Below are 17,519 nucleotides of genomic sequence, written 5' to 3'. Positions count from 1 at the left end.
ATGTTGAAAATGTTAAAAAAAATATGTCTTGAGAACACGGCGTGCGGAAATATACGGGTCGTGCTGCAGCTAGATGTGCCTGTCCTGTCCTCTGTAAGAAGGTGTCGGCGACTGACATGCAAGGAAGAACGGCTGTCCACAGGCTGTTCCAACTTTAACAACTGTATTAACTTCCAGGGTAGTGAATTGAACATGCAATTGTAATTGGGTGTGTGGTATATTTTCATGCACGGACACGCATGTTCCACAACACACAAACTGAACAACACTCCATTTTCCGATCGCTACCAGTGTCCTTGAGATCTTGTTATAATAACAAGTGCACGTTACTGATGAAATATGGTTGAGACCATTCGGGCTTATTCTAGAGGGGTGCAAGGAATAGTCCAAGTAGTGGGGGAGTTTTATACAATATGTTTAAAACATAAAAATAAAAATGTTAGAAAAAATTATTGTTTAATGTTTTAAGGAGGTGACGCTACTCAGCCAATCAAATCGGTGCAGTCAGCACGATAGATTCAAACACACACAGAGACACGACAAGAGGAGAGAAACAGTCGGAGTAATTTCAAATGGCGGAAGGTAGACAGCGAAAACAGAGCATTTAATTACATTTTCTCTTACTGGACCTCTTTGAAATGCAATTGAATTACTGCATATTACTGCATATATAACTGCATTATAGCAACAACAATAATAATAATAATAATAATAATAATAATAATAATAACAGCAATAATAATTGGGAGGGGGGGGGCGCAGCTGTTCTTATGTTCTCTGAGGGGAGGCTCACCTACCCACACTTTGAAAACCCCTGATGTAGAGGAAGAGGAAGAGGTTTCAGAATTAGAGGATCACATTTCTGAGAATCTTGAGTCTGACAGTGACTTTGAAGAAGAGGTTGAGATTGAGCATCAGCTAGTTAAAAAAAAAAGACGAGCCACAGGACCAGCCGTTCAGCGGGCAAAATAACAAGTAGCACTTTAATTCATTAATGTGATCTAACAAATGTAAATTGGCAAATATTAACCATATGCTGTTTATATTGCTTGTAATTGGGATGAAGTAAACATCTGTTGAGTATTTCAACATAAAATAGTTTGATTGTGTTGAATTGAAATCCAAAAAGGCAGCGGGTCCATCAGACCCAAGAACACTAGCTGAATAACAAATATATGAAAACTACACAAGGGTTGAACCTGTATTGATTTATATATATCTAAACATGTAAATCTGTTTAGAAAATGTTTCAAGACTTTGTGACTTATTTTATTGCAATCATCAAATGTGTCCTCTGTCTGGTTCTGTCCTCCCCTGCCCTTCTTTTTCTTCTGTCCTGTGTTGTCTTCTTATGCCTTGTTCTCTGCCCCATCTTGCCCTTCTCTGACTTGTCTCTCCCGTCACATCTTGTCCCGATGTGTCCTGTGTTTGTTCCTGAGCAGAACAGAACATCCCATGTTGTCCCAGTGGATGGCAGAGCCACAAGTCCTCCTGTTACCAGCTTTCCTCTAGTGAGAATACGTGGCAGCACGCAAAAGAAGACTGTGAGAGCAAAGGATCTCATTTGGTGGTTTTGAATACTGAAGCAGAAGAGGTATTTGTTATATTTCTTATATAAATCCTGATATTCTGAAATTGTCCTGCAGCCAATTCGTTTATGGTTAGCCTCACCAACCAAAGTTGATAAAGTATTTTAAATTAACTTCCTTCCAAACAGAAAGTTGTCCGTGGATTTGGAGGTGTTGCCAAACTGTGGATGGGCCTGAGTGCTAACCCGAATAGGCAAACCAACAGCTGGGAGTGGAAAACGGTGGATTCAATCAGCTGGTGTTATGGGTAAGGCTTTTTACATCTTTATAAACTTGAACAATGATCCTTATTTAAGGCGAAGATCTGACATTGACATATTACATTTTGGGCTTTATTACACATTGACATTTAGCAACTAACTTTGATTGAAACAACTGGTAAATCTGAGCAGCTTCAAAATAAATCAACCAAATCCACCCAAGGTTTTATCCAAACATTATCCTTAAAAATCACCAAATGCTCATTGCATACTGTAAAGATAAAGAAAGGGTACAACTTTGAAAACTCATCAGTCTATTACATGGCTTACACCGGCTTACATGTGTATGTCAAACAAACACAGTCAATCCAGAAGTGCCTTGCTTTTCCACCCTAACCAAATCCGCCAATCTGTATTTTGTGTTGTTTCATAGAAACTGGAAGGTTATACCGAATGTTGCGAGTAACATTTACTGTGCATATGTGGACTATGACCCGTCATATTTGAAGAACTGGTTCCTGGTCAGCTGTCAAGAACAACACAAGTGGATTTGTGAGAAGAAGCCTGCCTCTATCTTCCGTAAATAAGACTCAACCCATCAAACACATCTGCAATCAGTCTGTCTCTCAATCACAAACAGACACATTTATTTAAAGGGGCCCTCTTGTGCTTACTGGAGTTGACCCTTTCCTGTAGTGTTCTATAGGTTTTTGTGTATGTAAATGGTCTAAAACGTTTTAAACGTGCTCTATAAATAATTAAATAAAGATTGCAAAAGCTAAAAAAAGTTTCTCTCCACATTGAAAAAAAAAGGCCGTTGGATTAACATGATTTTAATATGGAAACCGGTTGCACACATTAAAAACATGTGTACTCAAAACTATTCCATTATGTTAAAGACACACAACTATGTCATGTCAAGGAAACATGAAATTGTTATGTTAATGTGAATATTTCCTTTAATATTAGGTATATTCATTTACCCTATGTTTAACCAACATGACTTTTAATGTTCATTTTAGGCTTTTAATATACTCACTATATTTCATTTGTACCTCTTAAAGCAACATGAATGTTTTGTTTAAACTACATGCTATAGTTTTCTGTTTAATCTACCTAGTGCTCAAGGGGTACATAAGATTATTTATTTCATGTGAATAGAGGCATGTCGTACATTCTTCTACAGGATCCATCCTAATCTCTTATATCTACAGCATTTATCACAACATTTTAAAACAAATAGTCAATAAAGACAAACACATTTCTTTGAACAACATTCATGTATTTTTCTCAAAAATTAAAACAATATTAACAACCACCACACATCCAGATGAGCTTTTGGTTTTTCCATCATGCAGCCCCAGGAGAATGAACAAATACATTGAAAATAAAGAAATAGAAAATGTTTGTGATGCATGTCCATATACATTATTGTGTTAGAACACAGCAAGCAAGCTTAAAGGAAACTATTCTCCCGACCAAAATAAAGGAATGAGGAATGCAGCAGGGCTATTGAAGAGCGAAATAATGCATTTAGAGAATTAAAGAAAAACATGACGCAAAATAATGTTATAGAGTTTCAAAGGAAAAGGGCATCTGCTCGAAGGACAATTAAATATACAAAAGAGAACATGGAGAGAATTTTGTTCTACCATTGGCAGAGGAGTAACATTAGGTGATGTCTGGTCCATGTTTAAGCGGATGAGTGGGAAAAGGAAATCCATTAAAATTCCAGCCTTGGTGGATGGCGAGAGGCTGGCATTGACAGATAAAGAGAAGGCAGATATGTTAGGAAGGACATTTGCAGCAGTACATAGTGGGGAGCATCTCAGTGATATGCATAGGCAGCAAAAACAGCAGTTACCAGCAGAGAATGAAAACGTGAAGGAGAAGAGACAGGATAATAGGTCGGCTCTTGATGTGGAATTTACAATGTCAGAACTCAAAATAGCCTTACAAGGTACAGGATATACAGCCCCAGGACAAGACCAGCTATGCTATGCTATGTTTAGACAATTACCTATGGAAATTATGAAAATGGTGTTGAGTCTTTTCAATAAAATCTGGAGAGAAGGAGATATGCCAAGTGTGTGGAAAACAGCAATCGTGCTACCATTCAATAAGCCAGGGAAAGATACAGCTAACCCTAGTAACTACAGACCAATAGCTCTTACATCACACCTATGTAAATGGATGGAAAAGATCGTTGTCCGTAGGCTCTCACATGTACTGGAACAGAAAGGGCTGCTGAGTAGTTTTCAGAGCGGATTTCGTAAAGGGCGTTCCACAATAGATGCGCTAGTAAGAGTGAGTAACGATGTGGAAAAAACATTGAAAATGAAAGAGATAATGGCAATAGTGTACTTTGACATTGAAAAGGCGTATGACTCTATGCGGAGGGATGGGTTACTGATCAAATTGGGTAGAATGGGTATTGGAGGGAGAATGTACAATTGGGTAAGGGCCCTTTTAACAGACAGGACATTTAGAGTAAAGGTTGGAGCAGATATTTCCAATTATTTTGAAATAGAAAATGGTATTCCCAAGGGAGTGCAGTCAGTCCAATATTATTTAACATCATGATTAATGATATATTTACATGCTTAGACACATGCATACAATCGGCTCTGTACGCAGATGATGGGGCTATTTGGATGAGGGGAAGACATGCCCCATACGTAATGGAGAATATAGGTAGAGCGATTAAAAAAGTGGAGAGGTGGTCATATAATTGGGTATTCAAAATGTCAGAAAGCAAGTCATGTTACATGGTATTTACAAACAAACGCAAGATCGATGGCCAACAGCTAACACTATATGATCGTCCAATGACAAAGGTGAATGAGTTCAAATACCTAGGACTGTGGTTTGATAGCAAATACACATGGAAAATGCATATTAATCAAGTGGAAACAAAATGCAAAAAAGTATTACAGTTATTGCGAGCTGTAGCTGGATGCAACTGGGACGCAGATAAACAAGCATTAATAGACATTTACAGATCAATTATGAGGTCCAGAATAGACTATGGTTGTATAGTATATGGAGCAGCAGCAAAAACATCGCTTTTAAATGGATAGAATACAATATAAAGCATTGCGGCTGTGTATTGGAGCAATAAAGTCATCCCCTATCAATGCAGTTCTGATAGAAGCAGGAGAGACACCTCTGGAGATCAGAAGAGAGAGACTTGCTCTGTCATACTGGGTCAGACTACAAGGAAGTGGAGAGGAAAATATTCCAAACAGAATATTACAGGATTTCTGGGAATATGCAAAATTCCAGGGACGTGGGTTTGGCTGGAAGAGTAAGGAAAGAACGAGGGCATATGGAGTGGAGAATATCACGTTTGCCAAAGCAACCCCATTTAGCAGTGTTCCCCCATGGCTGTTCCCAGAAGCTAAAATAGATATGAGTATTGTAGAAAGGAAAAAAGAGTGGCAAATAAATGAAGTGGGAATTAAAACAAGTATGTATCTGAACGAAAAGTAATACAATTACCTACAAATGTATACAGATGGCTCTAAGAACAAGGAAGAGCGTGTTGGAGTTGGCATATACATCCCAGACTTTAAAATATCTATTTTAAAAAGAACATCTGATCAATTATCAGTGTATACAGCAGAAATGCTTGCTGTAATAATAGGATTGTAGTGGGTTGAAGAGGTCAGACCAGATAGGGTGGTTATATGTACAGATTCATTGTCCATATTACAAAGCATACAATCAACAACAACTACTAGAGAAGACATTCTCATAGGACTGAATCATAGACTGTTAAGACTGCATAGAAGCGGCATAGATCTGCAGTTCTGCTGGGTGCCTGCACATGAGGGGGTGAAAGGGAACGAGTGTGCTGATAGATTAGCAAAAACTGCACTACAAAAGCAAATAACACTACCAGTTCAACTTGGTAAAGGAGAAGGAAAAGCAGTCATTAAGAAGAAAGGGATGGAGATCTGGCAGAAAAGGTGGGAGAAAGACCAGAAAGGCAAGGACTATCACAAAGTACAAAATACAATTACAATTAATATTCATAAAGAAAGAAACAGAAGGGAGGAAATCATGATGGCTAGACTCCGAATAAATCACACGGCTTTGAGTAGTACGCTGTATATCATGGGGAAAAGTGACAGTAACAAGTGTGGGAACTGTGCAGTAAAAGAAGATGTAGAACATATATTGTTACATTGTGACATCTATAAAGCGTAAAGAGAACAATTAAAGGCTAAAGTCTTAGAGGCAGAGAGGGAGTGGAGTGTGGTTGGTGTTTTGGGAACAAAAGGAGAGGGAGTAAAAGCTACCAGAAAGGCACTGTTTAAATTCTTGAGTGAAACTGGGGTAGGAAAAATAATTTAACATTAGGTCAGGAAAGAACATAGATTTGTTTTGTTTTGTTTTATTTATTTAATGGTTTTATTTATTTATTTTAATTAGAACATAGGTTAATGAGTTGGAATGATGTGATGATGCATACTCATGTACAGTAGGTGGCGGTATGCACCTTTTAAGTTGTTTGCAATCCGCCAAAAGCAAGAGAAGAAGAAGAATAACTGCTTCTATGGAATAGGAAGTCCAGGGTTGAAGCTCCGTTCGAAGCTTCAGTGTCAAACTGCCATCACTACTACATTTAACACGTGTAAGACTATCGGTACCAGTAAAGGAGGAAGGGAGGTGACCAAACATAATACAGGTAGAGCAGGAAATAGCACCCGAGGGTGGGGAAGGAGCCAGGGCTAGCTATCAAGCTAAAGTACCGTTAGCAAATCCGAAAGGAGTGTAAGCAACTGTGGAACTGTGGAGTTAAAGTCGCTAAGAGAAGGAGAGTTGTGAGTGCTTAAGCTGTAGTAACGTGTGATTACAACGTCAGGTAGCTGCCGTGATCAAGAATTTGTAAAACGATCGATTTAGTTTAAGATAATATAAGCTATCAGCAGCAGAGCAGACACACAGGATAGCCGGAAGTGACAACACGCTTACCGCAATAGTGAGGGTCCAGTATGTGGCGGTAGGCGGTATGCACCTTTAAAGTTCTTTGCAATCCGCCCAAAACCGGAAGCAGGAGAAGAAGCGGAAGAAGAAGCAGCGGAAGAAGAAGCGGAAGCAGCAGCAGCAGCAGCAGAGGTGAGTGGATTAAACATCTGCGGAAGTTTCATTTAGTGTATTTACACCTGTTAGCTTAGCTTACAGTTAATCACGAATCAGAAGTTATCTTATTTAACACAACAGCTGCAATCTGTGAAGAAAGAAACTAAAAAAAACTTTAAAATGCGCGCCATAAATAGTCTCAAATTATCTTTAAATAAAGGCTAAAAGCCATCGGCTAACAGCTAAAGTCTAAAAACTATCGTCTAACAGCTACAGTTTAACAGCTACAGTTTAACAGCTACAGTTTAAGAGCTACAACCTAAAAGCTATCGGCTAACAGCTAAAGTCTAAAAGCTATCGACTAGCTTCATGAACGCAGCCCCAGGTGTGCCTGTTTTATTCTCATTCATGTGGAGGAAATACCTTAATAATTACTTTCTCTAACATTATTTATCCCACAGTATACTCATAAGTTATATGCATATCGTTTAGTTTGAGTAAACGCTCCCTTTCTACCTTCAGCATATTGTTTTAGCATGGTAACTCTTCTTTATTACCGTTAGCATACTGGTTTCTGTTAGGTAACTCCTTTATGTTACAGGATGAATCCTCAGTTTATTGACTTGTTGTTTCTAGTCTCCTCCTGATTGACTGAGTCCTAGAGCTGTGAGTTTCTCCTCTTCAGTGAAGCAGCTTTAATACTGTCTCCTATTGTCGCAGACAAAGTAGCATTACATGGAAATACTCAAGTAAAGTAAAAGTACCTCTAAATAGTACTGAAGTACACTTCTTGAGTAAATGTACTTAGTTACTTCTCACCTCTGCTATGAACCTACGAAGTAGCTGTAGATTAGTTTTGTTGTGTCTGTCGGTTGTATTGAGTTGTCTTGTTTTGTGTCAGCTGTAGTTGTGTTGATTTATTTCAGAGACCCAGCCGGAGAAGGAGAACTGAGAGCAGCATGGAGAAGAACAAAGAGACCCCTGGAGCTCAGGTCAGTGTGCACTTCATCACAATATATTCCTAATTCCAGCGTTTCCGCCAGGTGGGTGTCTTGCCGTCATTTGACGCCCTTATTCAGCTCGGAACGCCCTGAACTCGAGCCAAGGGCGTCCAAAAGAGTTTTTATCGCTTGAAATGACGGACAAGGACATCCCGCTGTTGGAGGGGCAAAGCAGTCTGGTAGGATTCTTTTCACGTCCAGCAAAGCGTGTTCCTGTGAAGGAAAGCCTACTGCCGGCGAGCCTTGGGGGTCGGTAAAATGAAGAGCCGCTTGGGAGCTGAAAGAGCTGGCTCTTCTTAGTGAGCCGAGCCAAATGATCCGACTCACTAAAAAGAGCCGGAATTCCCATCGCTAATACGTAAAGAGATGGTATCTAAGGGACGGCTCAATTCAAAATTCAAGTCCAGGGATTCCCACACATAGACTTTACTTGGGCCGCCCAGGTTTAACGGCCACCAAAGTATATTTCGCGACCCATTCATTATTGTTTTGTTTGTATCCGTCCGCGAGCACGACGCCATTTGCAATCGATTTACTAGTAGACAATGATCCCTCGCTTGCTGAACATGTTCGCTCTGCTATCACGTGGAGGGTCTGCTAACAAGCGACCTACAGAAAGGTTCATGTTAATGTTGCTGCACCTCACAAATGCCTATCACTGTTATAGGGATCGACCGATATGGCTTTTTCAAGGCCGATACCGATTATTAGTGATCAAGGAGACCGATATTTGGAACCAATATACATTTGCAGTAAATCAGAAAATCTTGGTGTCAACATGTAGAATAACACAAACTCCAACACAACTTCTTTGAAATGCATTTAAGCATATATTATGTTTAATGAACTTTTAAACATCTTACAACTGGTTTCCTCTCTGTGCCCTTTTCTTTAGTGCAGCCATCTGCATTGAGTTTGAGAGAGACAGAGAGTTAAAAGTGGGCTGCAGGCTGACATGCTTAACTAACAATAATGCTTAATTTATTATATCAAAACAATGCCTATCTAGCATAACATCCCAATAAGCTGCTAGCAACTGCAAAACACTAGTGCTAGCTAATGTTTAGCAAAATATTAACAGTGAGGCTATTACAGTAGACCTAACGTTAGTCTAGTAGCCTCACTTCTAATATTTTGCTAAACCTTTGCTATATACATGACGACGCTGAAGTTGGCTTCCGATTCAGAGCATCCGATTCGGAAGTTAAGGGACATTTTAATTTACAGCGCTGAGCGAACAATCCTCCGTGTTTGAACCTCTTAAATCGCTGCATAGCCGATTTATTTGGACTGGATTATCCCAGAGAGTCTAAAGATTATTTATAACACAGTTTTAGATTTGTGAAACCTTAATTCTATTTGTGAAAATAAAAAAAAGGGAGATGTTGCTGCTTTTATTACATCTAGACCACATTAGACCAGGTCCTGATCTAAAACCACTATCCCTAGACTCATCAAATCAGAACTGGATTATCCCACAGAGTCTAAAGATTCTTTATAACACAGTTTCAGATTTGTGAAACCATTATTCTATTTGTGAAAATACAAAAAAGGAAGATTTTAGTGCTTTTTAAAAAGCTCGCTTTTTGTTACCTGACCTTTTAGTCCTTTTACTGCATTTGGATCCTATTTTTCCCTGACACTGAATCTGCTTAAAATTAACTTATTATCCTTTTTATTAAAGTTAAAGCAAGACTTACTAAAGCATTCTAACTGTAAATGCTTTAACAGCAATTCATAAATGATCCATTCATAAATAATTTGCATCGCGTTGCTAAGAGACACCACAGCGTGTTCTCAGTGTTCTGCTCATGCTTTGCTTTTGGCTAACTGTTTTTGTTGTTCTGCTTTATGATTGTAATGCAACTCCCTGCCCTTGTTGGTAGGCTGCTCCTGCTTTACAGGAGACCAGGCCTCGCAATTAAGTTCTTTCTGCCAGTGCATCAGCGGTAAGAGTCCATCACAAACTGCACGGTCTGTCACCCAGCAGGAGCTAGGCTAACATGCTAACAGGCACAGAGCCTTAGAACAGCACATACTCCAAAAGACAGATGATGTAGCTCACATCAGGGCACAGAGCTGCTGCAGCCTCACCTGACCCAGCAGCTCGTTGGCTAAAGCTATTGAATGTTGTGTCGGAAGCATCGTGAGGCCACAGTGGCTTCAGAACATGTATATAGTCTATCTTAAAAAACATCTTGAATTTATTCGTAGAAAGTTAGTTTGTTATTTAACAGGTATGGAGACTTTTTTTAGTTTCATACATTTTCAAAAATACATTGTTAGAATTTCTAAAAAGTACTCTTACTCAAACCACTAAAATAATGTAAATGAAGCAAAAGTCTCCTGAAATCTTTTCAGGAGACGCTGCCTTGCTGGGGTCCCAGTATATTTAAATAATAATAATAGATTCAGGCCAATCAGAGGGGTCTCAAACCGGATACATCACATGGGATGAGGGTTCCCAACCAACCAGAATGGTTTAAAGTTAAACTAAGGAAGTAGACGTAACAGATATACCGATAGCAGCACCGTTTGTCCAGCGGCTTAACGGTATACCGATACCGTCCAATCAGGTACCGGTAATGACGTAGTACCGGTTCTCGGTACCCATCCCTACTCACCTCACTCCAGGGTGATAGCAGGACACCCCACCTAGTCACTCAGAAAAAATCAGGACATTCTGATGTAGAGTTTCAAAATAAGACCTTTGAAATCTCTATTGTATGAGCTATCATCCCTGTTTTTAGATGAGAATAAAACAAAAACTGTCCAGTATCAAAGATCCATCTCACTCAAGGGTGATAGCAGGACACCCCATCTAGTCACTCAGAAAAAATAAGGACATTCTGAGGTAGAGTTTCAAAATAAAAGACCTTTGAAGTCTCATATGAGCTATCATCCCTGTTTTTAGATGAGAATAAAACAAAAACTGTCCAGTATCAAAGACTCATCTCACTCCAGGGTGATAGCAGGACACCCCACCTAGTCACTCAGAAAAAATCAGGACATTCTGATGTAGAGTTTTGCACCACTAGTAAACATATATTTCCAAGGCACTCCTTTATAATTATTGGGATAAAACAGGTTTGAAATCATTCCAATGTATACTATAGGACAGTAAACCAGACATATCGTTTTAAACTGGAGAGATAAAAAAATATGCATAAATAAAATAGTAAGATATGAATGAACAACAAAAATAAAATACGTTACATGTATTTGTTATTGGCTATGGTAGGTTATTGGTTATGTACACATACATACTTATTTAATTATTCAAATGTAAACCGATCTTTTTCATATGGGTGTTTAGAGTTGTACCCCCTAGATATAGTCTCTAGTAATTCGGCTTAAAGTGCACCAGATTGAAGCATTTTACTTTAAAATGTTCAAACATTTCTTCCCGGTATGCCTGAGAAGGCAGATATGGTTGTTTTTCTCAACAAGAACTGTTTTTAAATGGGGGGGGGGGGGGGGGGGGTTCCTTTAAAGAGCATCTTGCAGGTTTTTTTTCTTTCTACATTTATGCTTAAACTTGCTTGAAAATTACAATTAAAAAAGTGAATGCAGGATTTGATATGTTTTACGAGACATAAGGGCAGGAATTCAGAGGGAAAGGAGCAATTTTGAGCTCTGCTCTGAAAAACGGCTTTTTTTTAAGGTCATACGTCAAACGCGTCATATTACATCATGCAGGGGACACATCTCCGCTCTCTGACCGCGGGTATAGTAGAGTTGCGTTGAGTAGAGCGGTTGTGTTTAAGGAGCTGGTATTTTTCGGTAGTTTTACATTGTATTTCACCATTTGTAATCATGGTGCAGTATTGTGTTTGTGCAGGTTGCACAAATACCAGCCTGTCAGGACACCGACTCCACAGTAAAAAGGACCGGAGCTAGTGTTCGTTCCTGGGTGCGTTGTGCATCCACCTCCCTGCAGCACATACTCTCCACAGCTTTATCAGGAAACCGTATTACTTCTCTCTCCCCCCCCCCCCTCCCATTAGTTTCTGTTATGGATCAGTATCAACAGTCCTGCCAGTAACGTTACTATATTATCAATGCTACTTTAGTTATAGCCTGATATATGATAGCTTACAATGTTGTGATGTGACGCTAGCTAACATTCTGTAGCTAACGCCGGTCACTCACCAAGATAGCTGCCCAGTTCTCCACTGGTTCTCCTCACACCACAGCTCCATTTCTCTCCTATTTCCGTTATTTCTTCTAATTCTAATATTATTTTCAACATTAACAACAATGGAGAGTGGGGCTCTGAAATCATAAAACAGGTAATAGGGGGTGGGGGGTGGTGGTGTGTCTGTCAGCTCTTTGTAGCTGGTGCTGCTCTTCTCAGATTCTGCTGAGTTACACGTTACTGCCTCCTGGTGCTGCAGAGATTTCATGAAGTGAAGGAGGTTCTTCTTCTATAAAACAGCTGTGGGCAGCAGATACTGTGAGTCACAGACATGATAGGTCAAGGCAGACTGGTTCACAGACTCTCCTGTTTTGCCGATCCGGTGCTTGAACAAATAACTCTACACCCCTGGCCGAAATGTCCCTAAAATGAAGTCCGAGTTTGTATGTATTTCCCCACATAAACATAACAGTCTGCAATGAAACGGCTGTCTCCTGTGCGCTCCACTTCTTACTTTCTCCTGCCAACGAGATACTTTCTCTCTCTTTTTTTTTCTTTCATTGCCCTCTAGGGGCTTCGTACAATTCAAAAACAAATGCAAATATTTTTATTTAAAAAAATCTCTCTCAAGCCTATGTCAAGTCTCAAGTCATGAATAATAATAATAATAATAATAAATGGGATTTATATAGCGCTTTTCTAGACCCAAAGACGCTTTACATTATGAGTCAGGTCGACAAACAAAACAAGAACAAAAACACAAACACAAACAAAAACAAAAACAGAAAAGCAGTCAGGAGGATGTTGGTTCAGAGGGGGGAGGGGCGGGTTTAAGGATAAGCAGAGTTGAAGAGGTGGGTTTTGAGACGGGACTGGAACAGGGTGAGGGAATCAGACTCACGGAGGTCTTGGGGGAGGGAGTTCCAGAGCTTCGGGGCTGCCACAGAGAAGGCTCTGTCCCCGAAGCTCCGGAGTTTGGCCTTGGGGATTGAGAGCAAACCGGCTGAGGTGGATCTGAGGGACTGGGGTGGTTGGTAGAGGATGAGGAGGTCAGTGAGGTAGGGGGGGGGCCAGATGGTCAAAGTCAAGTCACCAAGTCAAAGTCAAGTCGAGTCTTTTATCAATGTTAGTCAAGCAAGTCTCAAGTAAAAAAATATGCTATGCGAGCCAAGTCACGTGACTCGAGTCCCCCACCTCTGGTATATACTTTGGTTAGAATATTACTGTATCAAATATCATACAAATATAATAAACACAAACAATTGATAAGTAGTATTTTGTTAACTCAAGGTATATATTAAGTGAGTTTTTATTGTGTTAACTTGTGTATTTATGCTTTTTAGATTGACTTTCTCTCTTTCTCTGTCCGTCTGTTCTAGAAACCAAAAGGAAGAAAGGGACGTCACAGCTGTCAGCAATGTGACAAATCCTTTTCAACATCTGGGGATTTAAAGACCCACCTGCGTATTCACACGGGAGAAAAACCGTACAGCTGTGAAGAGTGTGGGAAAGCTTTCACTCAATCAGGTGCTCTCAAATCACATAAACGTATTCACATGGGAGAAAAACCGTACAGCTGTGAAAAGTGTGGGAAAGCTTTCATTAGATCAGATGCTCTCGAAATACATCAACGTATTCACACGGGAGAAAAACCGTTCAGCTGTAAAGAGTGTGGGAAAACTTTCACTACATCAGGTCATCTCAAATCACATCAACGTATTCATACCGGAGAAAAACCTTACAGCTGTGAAGAGTGTGGGAAAACTTTCCGTATATCAGCTCATCTCAAATCACATCAACGTATTCATGCTGGAGAAAAACCTTACAGCTGTGAAGAGTGTGGGAAAACTTTCACTCAATCAGGTGCTCTCCAATCACATCAACGTATTCACATGGGAGAAAAACCTTACAGCTGTGAAGAGTGTGGGAAAACTTTCACACAATCAAGTCATCTCATATCACATCACCGTATTCACACGGGAGAAAAACCTTACAGCTGTGAAGAGTGTGGGAAAACTTTCACTACATCAGATGCTCTCAAAACACATCGCCGTGTTCACACTGGAGAAAAACCTTACAGCTGTGAAGAGTGTGGGAAAACTTTCGCTAGATTAAATGCTCTCAAAGCACATCGCCGTATCCACACTGGAGAAAGACCTTACAGCTGTGAAGAGTGTGGGTCAACTTTCACGACATTAAGTGTTCTAGAATCACATCACCGTATTCATACCGGAGAAAAACCTTACAGCTGTGAAGAGTGTGGGACAAGTTTCACTACATCAGGTCATCTCCAAACACATCGCCGTATTCACACTGGAGAAAAACCGTACTGGTGTGAAGAGTGTGGGAAAACTTTCGCTAGATCAGATGCTCTCAAAAAACATCTTCGTTCTCACACAGGAGAAAAACCATAGTGGTTTTATGAGTTTAGGTTCCTGGTTTAAGCTTATTTAGTTTTTTTTTACAGTAAACAACTCCCATCTATTGGCCATGCGTTGGGTGATCCTTTTTTCCATTACAGATCCCATCCGAACAGCGCCATCTGTTGACGTAACATCAGAATTGACAGGCATAATGTTCACTGTTCCTTTAAGTTTTGTTTGCTGTCTGTCCGTTTGCCGCCAGCGCGCTGATTCAAACAGCTGACATTATTTTCTAGCAAATCCAAGCCATTGTCCAATAAAGCTTATGTATCCAATATACAATCCAGTTTTAGTGCTGCACATACCCGGCCGCTTTCCCAGCCTTGGTTTTCGGCGTCTCCTTTCGCCGTCTTGATGAGCGCAGGTGGTGACAATCTCCAGCTGATTTTGGCATGTTGTCCAGCTGATCCGGGATGACGGTGTCGGTTGTGAAGTAATCCGATTGTTTGTCCGGTGAAAACGATCCTTAATCCAATGCGATATGTTTCTTATATTGTTCAGTTTCACTCATAGAGTACGATTCTACTTAATGTAATGGACATTTAAATGTTTCAGTGTACTATATCTTTTTGCCATTACTTCACAGGAGGGTTTAGGTCAGTGGTTCTCAAACTTTTTCTGTCATTCCCCACTTTGAACAGGTGGGCCTTTTCAAGCCCCACCTGTTCCTCATCGCTCCAATAAAATGGTAGGCCAAGCTTCAAATTTTCAAATGTATCGTTCTATAACAGGGGTCTCCAACCTCTTTTAGGATGAGAGCTACTTTCAAAAAATAAAACAAGGCGTGAGCTACTTTTACTCTTTTAGTTTTTTTGCACTGTATATATTTAGCACATTTGAACATTATTATATGCTTACCTTTAACCTTTGTGTGCTGTTTGGGTCTGTGGGACCCGTTTTCAATTTTTACTAAAAGAAAATGTACGCAATTTAATTATTTTGACCTGCTTTATTTGGGGGTGGACCGCACCTCCTCTAGGGGGGTCCGGCGGCATGTAGTTAGCATTCTTTCTTTTTACTTAGGCATATTTTTACTAATCACTCCCCTTTTAAACTTTATTATTTGTTTTTACTGTCCTATAGCACACATTGGAATGATTTCTTACTTTATTTTTTACACCTAGGCTATATTAAATAGATAAATGTGTGCTCTCTCGCTCTGTCTCGCTCTCTCTCGCTCGCTCACAGAGGCTGTGTGCTCCTCCGTGGCGATGACGGTTTGCGTTAAAAAATTATAATAAACATGGGCCTATTTGTAAAGTGGGGGGACACAAACAGGATTTGTCTCCGGCTGTAACAGTCCACTAACGCCCGCGAGGACCCAGGTTCGATTCCGGCCTGAGGTCAAAAAAATTGATTTAAAAAAATAAATAAAAAATAACTCCCGTCCATTCGCGACCCCCCTATCACATCTCTGCGCCCCACCAGTGGGGCGCGCCCCACACTTTGAGAAACGCTGGTTTAGTGTGATCCTGATGCAGACACAAACATATGAAGTTCCAGTCTTTTCCTGCAGTTTTACAATGATGTTTTATTGCTTTACATACCAAGGTTAAAGTTCACTGTGTCAATAGTTGTAGTATGAGCATCTGTCTGGGCTGGCCGTCTGGTAGAATCGGTATGCTCTTCCTCCTGTGTCAGTAAAGTGGAACTTTTGTGTGAACTATTCATATCTTAAACTCCACTGTAACTTTTTGATTCATGAATTTTTTTCTTTGAATGTTTCTTTTATTATCTTTTACTGTTTTTAAATGCCTTTGTCTGAATGTCTTTCATTTTAGTAAAGCACCTTGAATTGCCTTGTGTTGCTATATAAATAAACTTGCCTTGCCTTGTGTCCTCTTCCTCTCCTGTCACCTATGACCCCTTTTATACACCCGGTGCAGCTAAAGCCCGCCACCAAGTGTTCAAAAATAAAGTTGCGCTCTACATATTAAAGGCCATGTAATGCATCTAACACAGGTGTTTTTTAACATGTAGTTTAGATATCACCAGAATAAAAATAAATAAAAATGTTTAAAGTTTCGTCATAATTAAATGACATATACGTTAAAAACCGATGTTGGTTCCGAAGTTTGCCGAGTACGCCCCCCATCACTCCCGAACGAGCGGTGACGTCACACGTGGCAAACATTGCCATTTGATCAAATCAGTCCGAATGGCAAGCAACGCGATAACTTCAGACAGCGACAGCGATCATTCAAGCTCAGATTCGGTGGGTTATCTGGATACAGTTACAGAAGTAGAGAGTCAACCAGCTAGCCTTTCACTTCAAGGCATCTTGCCTTATAAGTACGAGCCTCCTGCCCAGCAATCGAACAACGAGGCAGAAACTTGTGAAAGAGAAGCGGATTCCGCAGCCGGCGAGACTCGAGTCGGCAATACTGAATGGTAAATTCTGTTTTATTTAATTTGACCTGCACTAAATGTCGATCTTAATTTGTCATCTGTTCCTCACACGTCCGGCAGATATTGTTTTGTTTTTTAATGTTATGTACAATATTCAGGTGTACATGTCAATGCTGTGAAAGCATGCCCACTGCAGATGAATGTGTATGCTGCAGAGAGATCTGGCAGGTGATGGAACAAATAGACAGTTTGCAACCTACTGACCAGATAGCAGAGTCCTGCATCGGGTCGGGTATCCGCGGGTACCCGACGGGTGACCCGCAAAAAAGGTGATTTGCGGGTGGTATTTTTTCAAACGCTTTTTTCCGGGTTCGCTTCTGGGTAAAACAAAGATGATGCGGGTCCGGTTGCGGGTGTTGCATAATAAATATATTTAAACAATAATAATTGAGTTTAATGTTTAAATCCTCAGACCTCTCCTCCGCGGTACCGAGCATAATCATAACCTCTGCAGTGCATCTATCTGCTGCTGAGCGCACCACATTCTGAATGGCTGAGGTGAAGCTCTCTATAGCGGAGAATACAGCATTTTCAATAACTCTTCCTCAAGAGCGAAATCCAACGTCTGGGAGGCTTTTGGTGTCATCCTAGATGGAGAAAATAAACAACATCCCAGGCTTTTTGAGCCAAATATGCAACTGCGTGTGTTAATAATTGCACGTTGTCACTGC

At 40.2% G+C, this 17,519-nt stretch overlaps 1 protein-coding gene across 1 annotated transcript; it reads left to right on the top strand.

Annotated features, from left to right (window-relative positions):
• The first annotated feature begins 5,586 nt into the window (after window positions 1–5,586).
• LOC307012808 (uncharacterized protein) lies at window positions 5,587–16,274 on the top strand. The gene is made up of 3 exons (XM_079639993.1): window positions 5,587–6,913; window positions 7,804–7,869; window positions 13,396–16,274. The coding sequence occupies exons 2-3, from the start codon at window positions 7,837–7,839 to the stop codon at window positions 14,428–14,430; spliced, it is 1,068 nt and encodes a 355-aa protein (XP_079496119.1). The 5' UTR covers window positions 5,587–6,913; window positions 7,804–7,836; the 3' UTR covers window positions 14,431–16,274.
• Window positions 16,275–17,519: the final 1,245 nt, after the last annotated feature.

Source organism: Notothenia rossii, assembly GCF_949606895.1.
Source record: "Notothenia rossii genome assembly, chromosome: 7".
NCBI lineage: Eukaryota > Metazoa > Chordata > Actinopteri > Perciformes > Nototheniidae > Notothenia > Notothenia rossii.
The sequence above is the reverse complement of the archived record's forward strand: the minus strand, read 5'-3'. Positions and strand labels throughout refer to the sequence as shown.

What these genes read in the sequence shown, in the direction of transcription:
- LOC307012808 (XM_079639993.1), top strand. Translation starts at nt 7,837, where the DNA reads ATGGAGAAGAACAAAGAGACCCCTGGAGCTCAG. An exon ending in AAGAGACCCCTGGAGCTCAG is followed by an intron (nt 7,870 to 13,395) that starts GTCAGTGTGCAC and finishes CGTCTGTTCTAG; the next exon opens with AAACCAAAAGGAAGAAAGGG.